A 10,681-nucleotide genomic window follows, 5' to 3' on the forward strand; every position below is an offset into this window, starting at 1 on the left:
CTACCGACAACATGAGCTGCACCCCCCACCAGGGACTTGAACATACTCCAGCAGATCACTTTCCACTTTGATAGACTTTCTAAACAATGTATCCATCATGGACATTTGTAAAGCAGTCACCTGAGCATCTGCTCACACGTTGACGGAGCAATACACCACTGAGCAAGATTTGATCTCAGATGCTCTGTTAAAACTGACTTATCTTATCATTGATTTGCTAATCCAGCTCCGAAGCGCCATCCTTCCAACGAATGGGCACTACTCTACAGTGGAGAACTCACAGGGATGCCCATTTCAAAGAACCTCAGTTACTTAACAAGGTGAGAAACACACTCTTATTGAAGGAAAGTACAAAATTGAATGGTTTGACCAGGATCCAATTGAACTAAAATCTGTTGGTTTTTTTTTTGTTTGTTTTTTTTTTTAAACTGTGGTGAGGATACATATTTATAACTACAGACCATCATAAGCGTTATCGAAATCTGTTTTAATTAGATGCTTTTGTTGGGGTAAGGGTTCCCTTCCATTTTTGGTTACTTCTTTCTGGGGATAATTTGCCAATTTATTTAGCATGGCAGGGAGTTTAGGACCAACTTTCTCACTACTCTGATCAAATTCAGTATTGCTGTTGCTATTACCATGCCAAGCTGGGACTTGGGGAGTTACCGTTGGGCTTTCTTTCTCTAGATGTTGAGTAACATTCTGACCAGATAACTGGCAAAAAGGAAAAACTTGATGAAGTTATCTCAGTGCCATTCTGTACTGTCCACAAATAGCATTTTAAGTGGACCACTTAAATTTATCTCTGATTTGATAGAATTATCTACATGTTCAACATCCCATGAATCTCTGGTTTTGGGGACCTGGTGTGTGTTTTTTGCAGTAGTTCTCACCTTTCTTGGATCTGATCAAACTTTGTCACTCCATGTACGTCCTGCACAATTAAACTAATTCAACCCAATCTGGCATTTGTTCTTGTTAAATCTAAAGTTCTGTTTTTTGGCATGTTGCAGATTATTCATCTCTTCTTCATCCCAAATCAGCAGCAATTATTTCCACCACATCCAGATTCTCAAAAGATCAGTAATGTGATGCTTTGGTACACCTTCGATGCTTAGTCAGTTTTAAAATGGGAGTTACTTAAACATATTTATCAAGGGGAGCAGAAGTTGTGGTTCTGAACTTGATATCGAAAATTGAACTTCCTAAACTTCTCTGCTTAAATCTAAAATACTTTTATGTTTCTGATGGACTAGCACTTGTGTTTGGCTCTGTTCATTTATTTTGGATCTGTACAAATATTTATTTATTTATTTATTTTTACTTTCAGTTAACAGAGGCAGCTGATGTTTAGATTAGTTTTAATAATATCTAACTTTTACTGTCCAAGTTGTGTGTGTAGGTGGTGCATACTGGAGTCTGTATCGGTGTGTGATGTTTTTATATACTTAATGCTTTCCAGTTCACTAAATATCTCATCTGATTACTTAAGAAAATCTTCTGTGTCTTGTTCAGTAGACAAGTTACACACCTGTTTGACCATCTGCAATAGCAGACTGCTCTTCAATGCATGAAGACTTGGAACTTCCTGTTGCACTGTTTAAAACTCTACAGTCTGGTATCTGTCCTTGTACAGAAGTGCCAGTGTAGTTTTGCCTTCAGCTTGAAACAAGCTTAGTTTTCTATTTTAACATCAGGCAGTGTCTAATCATATTGTTAGGGCCCTACCAAATTCACGGCCGTGAAAAATGCCTGATATCTGGTCTTTTTTACTTTATACTATACAGATTTCCCAGGGAGACAAGTGTTTCTCAAACTGTGGGTCCTGACCCAAAAGGGGATTATGGGAGGGTTGCAATGTTATTTTAGGGAGGTCATGGTATTGCCACCCTTATTTCTGCACTGCCTTCAGACCTGGGTGGCCAGAGAGCAGTGGCTGCTGGCCAGGTGCCCAGCTCTGAAGGCAGCGCCCCACCAGCAGCAGCACAGGAGAAAGAGTGACAACACCACAACCTCCCTACAATAATCTTGCAACCTCCCAACAGCCCACTTTTGGGTCAGGACCCCTACAGTTACAGCACTATGGAATTTCAGATTTAAATATCTGAAATCATGAAATTTATTATTTTAAAAATTCTAGGACTCTGAAATTGACCAGAATGGACCGTGAATTTGGTAGGGCCCTACATATTGTGTATGCTTACTCTGACCACATTGTGCTCATTTCCAATATCTGTTTCTGAAATGCTTTGTTTCCCATTTCACAACCCAATCTATTGTATAACCTTGCTTTGTAAACTTGAGATCCAGTAAAGATGTTTTTTTCATCATCAAAGCTTTGTTCATAACAATTTTTTCTTTTGACATCTTTGCATTTTACACTAAGAGCACTAATCTTAAAAAAAAAAAAAATTGCTTCTGTTATGTACATAACCACCCTCTGTGCTGGATCCCTTTTTAATGTTTGCCCGTACACTTATAAACAAATCTGGTTTGTTTACCCAAGTACTCTGTCATTGTGCCTCAACAAGCATTTTTAATCAGATACACTTTAGTTCTTTCCATGCTTAATACTTTCGGGCATCACATTTCTCAATAACCCCCAAATATTCATTGATCTTTGCAAAGTCAGGTTAGTTTCTCATGATGGTACAGAGAAGGGCTACTAAGATGATCAGAGGAATGGAAAACCTACTTTATAAGACAAGACTCTCAAGAGCTTGGCTTGTTTAGCCTAACCAGAGAAGGTTGAGGGGAGATATGATTGCTTTTTATAAATACATCAGAGGAATAAATACCAGGGAGGGAGAGGAGTTATTTAACTTAAGGGCCAATGCTGGCACGAGAACAAATGGATATAAATTGGCCTTCAAGTTCAGGCTTGAAAATAGACAGACTTCTAGCCATCAGATGAGTGAAGTTCTGGAACAAACTTCCACAGGGAGCAGTGGGGACAAAAAACCTAACTGGCTTCAAGACTGAGCTTGATAAGTTTATGGAGGGGATGGTCTGATGAAACTGAAACTGCCTATAATGGCATCTGGTTGATCTGTGACTGCTAGCAGCAAATATTTCCAGTGGCTGGTGATGGGATACTAGATGGAGAGGGCTATGAGTTACTATGGAGAGTTCATTCCCAGGTGTCTGGCTGGTGAGTCTTGCCCCCATGCTCAAAGATTAACTGATCACCATATTTGCTGTTGGGAAGAAATTTTCCCATGGATCAAATTGTCAGAGACAACTGGGGGTGGTTTTATTTTGCTGTCCTTTGCATGGGGCACTTGCAGATTTAAACTCGTGTAAATGGCAGATTCTCTGTAACTTGAAGTCTTTAAATCATGATTTGAGGACTTCAGTAGCTCAGCCAGAAGTTGAGACAGGAGTGGGTGGATGAGGTTCTGTGGCCTGCAGTGTGCAGAACATCAGACTAGATGATCATGGTGGTCCCTTCTGACCTTAAAGTCTATGATAACCTTCCTTTGACCTGCCTATTAGTTCTAGCACAAATAATTCAACCTGGGATTTTCAGAGGTGTGTATTGGAATTGGGTGCCCTTTGACTTTCAGATTTCAATGAGATTTGGACATCCAACCATTTAGGTTCCTTGAAAATCCCATCTTTAGTTACTATATTAATCTAACTGTTCAGATTTACACACTTAAGCTTTATTTTGAAGGTTTGTGATCAGTGTTCTCACTGTGCAGCTGTTGTAAAGAAAATGTTAGTTTTCCAGGTAACATTCTTGTATGAATCAAAGTGTTCCCAGAATTTCTGAATTCTGTCTAATAGTTCGCAGTTGTCTTCAGGCTTCCGTTGTCACTGGGCCTGCTAAATGTAACTGTAGAATTTCACCCCCTTTCATTTTCTATTTAGTATCACTTCTTCCCAAGAAATTTTGGAACAGACTGGATTAAAAAATCTGATTTTATTTAAATTGGATTTTTGATTTAAATACTTTTTTCTTTTTAAACATAAAAATATGTGCAATTTAATTTGAAATTGACAACCTGTGTTAAAAGTCTAAACTTTATTAATTTAACAAAACAGTAAGCAATAGAAGTTTGCTGCCAAAGTTTTAAAGAAAGTTAAACCACTGAACTGGTGGAAGTGACTGATTAAGCTGTTGAAACCAGTGTTTGCTGAAATGCTAACACAGTTTTCAACTGCCATTTGCAGGTAGGGAGAGAATGTTTTCTTCATTTCAGTTTATTCAATTAATTCATTTAAATGACTATAGTTTATTCAAAGTTAAGAAACCAATTAGGAATTGAAAAAGCAGGAAGAATCTTCTTTGTTCTTCCAATCTGCGAATAAAACAAAGTATGAGGATGAGATCTGTTAATTCTAAAGTCTTGAAGGATGTGATGACCAGAAACCATCAGTTGATTAACTAAATGTCACTTGTTTTTAAATGCAAATCATGCTTTGATAAACTTACATAAGAAAAAACAATATCCAGCACATTTAAGGTAGTTTCATTTAACTAATAAAAAATAATTTTTTACATTTAATTGCATACCCATTTTCATCCAAATAAAGCTTGACAGAGTAAAATAATTATCATTTAGTAAATAGAAAATGGTGCATGGTGCATTTGCTAACATAATAAAAATGTAAGAATCTGAATGTATGTTAAGCTATGTAATTGCTTAAAGAAATTTGTGTAAATATAATATATCCTCCTGGTTAGCAAAAAGAAGTACCAAATTTACTGCAATGGCTATATTTAATTATAAATCAATGTTTTAATGGTTACCAATCAGCGAGAATCAACCTTTCCTTAGGAAAATAACTAAAAAGTATACTGCAAAGCATAAGTAAACTCTGATTTAAATCAAGATTTTCTGTTTGCTGATTTAAATCAATCCACAATGATTTGGAAGCACTGCAACTACCTCTACAATTCTTAGCCAGTTTTCCTCCCATACTGAAGGACTCATGTGGCTTCATCTGCCCCTTTGACGAAGGCCACAGAAGAAGCCAGGATTAGCGCTGTAGAGTTTCTAGATTCTAAGTCAGTGCTTAAATCTTTTTTTCTCTGATAGCTGTTCAGTGGCCTATGTAAAATGAATTGGTCTCTTCTCCACATCATCTACCAGCATGATAGTGTACAACTTGTTAATAGTACCAACAGAGGTCAGTGATTGACTGACTGGGCCTGGCGATCAGACTATTCTTGCTTCTGTAGGTGTTCTTTCCAGAATAGAGGTAAGCATATAAATGTGGTGGATTATCATGCACTTCTACTACATATGCTGTACCTGGTCTGTGAATAAATTTAGGGTCTTTTAATGGATAGTAAATTCATCTTAACTTTTTAAAAATTCCAGTACCTCTTCTACTTAAACCTAAATGTTGAATTTTTCTGTAGAACCATTAAAATAATTATGCAATCTTTTCAGGGCCATTTTTTCTTTTATAAAAGTGATGATCTTGCTATTGAGAATCTCAACTTTTTAATTTCTTGCCATTGTATTTTAAATTTGTCACCTTTTAATGTTTCATTAAAGTAGAAAGGTTGTCTCTTAATTTCTCATATGGGAAGGTAAAGACTGAATTGGAAACTTCCCCCCCCCCCCCCCATGAGACCCATTTTTATCTAAAATGGTTATATAGGCTCCAGACTAGCAAAGCACTTAAGCACACATGTAACTTTAAGAACAAGAACAGTCCCTTTGAATTCTATGGGACCATCATTTGGGTGCTTAAAGATATTCATTTACTCAAGTGCTTTGCTGGCCTGGGGCCTTAATGCATCTGAACTCTCACACGTGCGCGCTCTCCCTCCCCCCCCCCCTCTTTTGAATATATAATTCCCATTAATACCACTCTGTGTAGTGACATTGAAGGGAGAAAATATCCTTTTGAGTGAAAGAATGTTGTGCGCCATTAAAAGTAAAAGCTTTACATTATAGGTTAGCCAGTGTGACAGGGTTGGGCCAGATGACTATAGGAGAGTAATAGAAGGCAGATATATTAGCCCCAAGCTAAGTAGCTCCCTTTTCCCTGGGTAAGGTAACAGGGAAGGTTCCAGAACAAGAAGGAACCTTCTGGAGACAATTATGACAGGCTGATTAGAACACCTGCAGCCAATCATGAAGCTGCTAGAATCAATTAAGGCAGGCTAATCGGGGAACCTGGGTTTAAAAAGGAGCTCACTTCAGTTTGTGGTGCGCTTGTAAGGAGCTGGGAGCAAGAGGTGCTAGGAGCTGAGAGAGATAACGCATACTGTTGGAGGACTGAGGAGTACAAGCATTATCAGACACCAGGAGGAAGATCCTATGGTGAGGTTAAAGGTGTTGGGAGGAGGCCATGGGGAAGTAGCCCAGGGAGGAGTTGCTGTTGCACAGCTCTTGCAGGAGGCACTCTAAACCCTGCATTCTACAGGGCCCTGGGCTGGAACCTGGAGTAGAGGGCGGGCCCGGGTTCGCCCCAAACCTCCCAGCTCCTGGTCAGACACAGGAGGAGTTGACCTGGACTGTGGGTTCATGAAAATGGCCAAACTGAGGGCTGCTGTGAAGCTCTAAGGCGAGCAAATCCACCAATAAGCGCAAGACCCACCAAGGTAGAGGAGGAACTTTGTCACACCAGGTTTCACACTTTGATTTGTTAATTGATTTTCATTTCTAAATAGATTTGATACATTGAAGAACAATGCTGCACACACCCTTTTTTCAGTGTATAGATTTCAGGTCCACAAATACTCCATGAAATATAAGTGGGTTTTCTGTATAATTCTGAAGTTTGTTTTCTCTAGGTGTAGGCAAGATGTTCAGATTCAGTGGGGTGCCAGTTTGGTAATTTTGCTCAAAGTGCATGGTGAGAATAATCTTTCTCCTAAAATGAAGCAGAAGGATAAGTAATAACTTTTTATGCATGATAAGCATCAAAAATATGAGCCTGCTGGTCTGCTTTTCATTTTTCTTTGCCTTTGTCTTTCAGTCAGAACCTCCTGCAGTGTGCACACGATGTGATCAATAACTCAATAACTTTTTTCATGCAGTAATTATCTCTATGTGGTATTATCTGAACACTGTTTTTCTTTATTACCCAAAAGATGCAGGAGATAGTTATATAACCAGCTGATCCCATTTTGGATGAAGCTAGTTCATGACAGTAGGGAAAATAGTTTATTTTAAATAGTCTTTTTAAACAAATATTGTATATGGAAAGCTTTTACCAGCTAATTCTTGCTTCCGTTGGAAAAAATTTATTCTAAAAGACTTCATTAATTACACTTAGTTTGTCATGTTTAATTATACTATATGTATAATATGTAGGACATGGAAATGCCATATAAAAATCATTTTCTTATATATGCTTTAATTTACTCATTACAAATGTTAAGCAATTATATCTGTTAAATAAGATGTAAGGTAGTGTCATTAATGTGAAATTATCTGTATTTTCTGTGAGGTAGCTGTTTTAAACATCTTTGAAAATCGTTTTGACAACTATTTTAGAAAAGAATGAGCTTTGTGTGAGCTCTAAAATCAGTTTATTCAATACTAAAATGCTCTTCATTTGTTTCATGGGCTTCTCTTTCACAGATAGAGATCTTGCAAGAATCTCGAATGATGATTCCAGATTGCCAACGCAGATTAGAAGCTGCGCATGCAGATCTTAGTCAACTATTAGTAAGTATAGCGCAAAATAACTCTTACCTTGAGCATTTCATGTCTCCTAGCCACAAAGACTTAAAAAGCCAGATTCTTTCATTGATAGTGTTGTATTAGCAAATTATTTAGCTCAGTGTAATAGTATAATGAAACCAACTAAGATTGGACACTTTCTACTTTGTATATGGTATTTTGTATAGTATTTTGTGTATATTTCCACGACTAGTATTATGTAGCACAATAGTTGATTTCAGAATGTGTATCCGTAAGTGAATACAAAGTTTAGTGTAGATATAGCGAAACAATACAATCAGTAGTATGCTTCAATAAAAGGAAGTTAAGAAACACGGAAATGGGACATGTACCCAGTAGACACTTAAATATTGAGACATTAAAGTGGAGTCCCTTGCTTTGCAAGTTATATTGCCATACCTCTTAATCTCTTTAGGTGAATTCAGGTTTACAGATGGAACATTCTGCTTGCTTTGATTATTTGATCATTAAAAATAATCAGTTTCTTAAGATAAGTAGTTAGCTTGATTTCAGTGGAACTATTTGCATATGAATAGGGGTGATATAGGAATTTAAGGCCCAAACCTGCTTTACTTAGCTTTAAGGTCACAGGATTACATTAAAAAGCTGACAGTTTCTTTACCAGCAGTCTAGTTACCCATGTAGATTTAAACATTACTGTGAAGTGTAACTATACAAAGGAATCTTACCCACATGTGGTGAGTGAAGGAGAGATGACTTGGTAGAATTCCCCTCTGCTGATCTCCGTTAAGCTGCCAGCATTAGAGCCTGAATCTACAAGATGCTGAGTGACCTCAACTCCTGTTAACTTCAAGGGGAGTTGAAAGGCTTGTCAGATTTTCCATGAGGCGCTCTGCGCTTTGCGGGATCAAGCTGTTAGACTTCATCTTTTTGCAGGTGCATAGTGGTCTTCAGATTATTTACATGAAGGGGTTGGCGTAATTTACTGATTAGTCATTGCTACTGTTCCCTAAATTGAGAAGGCAAACAGATAATGTATTTTGATCAAGAGACTTGAAATTTTTCAGCAAATCCAAAACTTAATACTGAAAAGTTCTTAAAGGTCATTTTCCCCTCCCAACACCCTTGCATAGTTCCCATTAAAGTGAACTTCGAAGAAGAATCTCTTTTTAAATGGACAGCCTCGAAGGTTTCAAGTCTTCCTAACTGTTAGTCTTACCTCTGTTGCCATTTCTGCAAACTTTTGTGTGGGCTGCATTTTGGTTTGAATATTCCTTTAATTGAACAACATATAGAAAATACAAATAATTCAGACTTGGTACTTCTAAATTTGACATGTGCATGATTTAACTGCTTTACTCACTGTAAAAGGGGAAGTGGGAACTGCCTAAATTTCTTTAAAATTAATGTATTCAATATTGAAATGCCCTTCATGTTTCTTGGACTTCCCCTTTACTTAGGATGGCACCCGAAGTTTAAACTGGAGCCACATGATGTTGGACAAAATCTTAGACTGATGTTAGCATTTTTTGCCTCCATATTTTTTAAACTAGTTGGCCCCAAGGAGCTAATCCAATGATGCAAGCGATGTTATTACATCTAACACTCAGCACTAAAAAATGGAATTTTAATATAACATCTGTTATGTCATTGAAAGCACGTCCAAGTTATTTTCAGAGTACTTAAAGCTGTATAAAGAAATCTAATTTTATTTTATTGAATTTCAGGAAAATGAAAAAGAGTTGGAAGAAGCTGAAGAATATAAAGATGCACGTTCAGTACTGGAGTCAGTGAAGTTGGAAGCCTAGATGTTCTTCAGTACTGTCTTATGCATTAGCCTGGGTCCATTCCACATTTTTAGTTTGATCACTGTTGTATTATTTAAAGTAGTGTAAGAATGATGACTCGCTGAGATTCCCTTTATGCAATTGCAAATGACTGGCCTTTCTCTAACTTGGAGACATCAAATAAATTACTGTCTGATACATTTTTGGTTTTTATATTTTGCGTATGGCTAGAAAACTTAATTGACTCAAAGTATCAAATTGCAAAAAAAACCCAACACCTGTCTTTGAGATAAAGCTAGGAATTACTAGTTGGTGAGGATGAGTTTTCTGTAACAACTTAACATCTTTATTATTATCCTAAAATGTGTGAGGAATGTGGTGACTCAGCAGATATTTCCAAAACTACTTAAGTTGGAAAGCATTTGCCTTAACAAATTTCTGTTCTAACAGGAAATAGTTTAAAGCGATTAAGCCTGCATATTCTAACAGGACACTTGTAATCTAGTATGTTGTATATTTTTACAAACTTGTGTTATGTATATGTAACTTCTCAAATATATAATGCTCTTTAGTTCTTATTTTAAAGTACAGTACTAACTAGAAATGGGCCTAAGACATTAAATAAAGATCTGATTCCAAACAACCTTTAAGATAGAGTGCGTTCATATGTGAGTTCTAGATCAGGCATAACCAGAATGAAATAGCCTTTGCGAGGAGCAATATGGTAGATGTCCAGTATTTTCCCCACTACTTGCCCCTGCAAAAAATTGTCAACTGGAACCTACTCACAGAAGTTTAGAAGGGAACCTTTTTCTTCAGGGTGCAGCTATGCCCCTTTGCTAGCTCTTGACAGAATAAGTGATTTATTGGATACAGGCCAGGACCTGGATACTGTGAAGGAACTAATGGAGTCGCGTTTCGTCTGGATGCAAGAGTATTTAAATTTGTACAAATCCTGTGGTTCTTTTGGGACAACTCATCTGAAAAATAAGCTGTGGGTTCTTCTGGCAAGCAAAGTTTTGCATGTTAATTTACTGAGTATATGACCTTTTGGCATGTACTTTGAGAGCAACAAAGTACTGTTTGTCCTTCTGGTGCTATATAAATATTCCAATAAGCTTTTATTTAAAGAGCCTGGCTTTGAATAGGACCTCATCCTGGCAAGTACAAAATGGTAGGCATTGGCTGTCACGAAAGTATATAGTTAACTGATTTGTGGGTGTAGTCAGATAATTAACTATTTAAATGACATCAATTGCACCTGCAATTAATTGCAGACAA

At 37.2% G+C, this 10,681-nt stretch overlaps 1 protein-coding gene across 2 annotated transcripts in view; it reads left to right on the forward strand.

Annotated features, from left to right (window-relative positions):
* The window catches only part of TBCA (tubulin folding cofactor A), a 62,288-nt gene extending 52,238 nt beyond the window's left edge, over positions 1–10,050 (forward strand). For both annotated transcript variants that reach the window (XM_027829004.3, XM_037902967.2), the window contains exons 3-4: positions 7,551–7,637; positions 9,341–10,050. In XM_027829004.3, coding sequence (XP_027684805.1) covers positions 7,551–7,637; positions 9,341–9,421 — 168 coding nt within the window. In that variant the 3' untranslated portion in view covers positions 9,422–10,050. The remainder of the gene's footprint in view (positions 1–7,550; positions 7,638–9,340) is intronic.
* The last annotated feature ends 631 nt before the right edge of the window (positions 10,051–10,681 follow it).

Source organism: Chelonia mydas, chromosome 5 (assembly GCF_015237465.2).
Source record: "Chelonia mydas isolate rCheMyd1 chromosome 5, rCheMyd1.pri.v2, whole genome shotgun sequence".
In the NCBI taxonomy this organism is placed as follows: Eukaryota; Metazoa; Chordata; order Testudines; family Cheloniidae; genus Chelonia; species Chelonia mydas.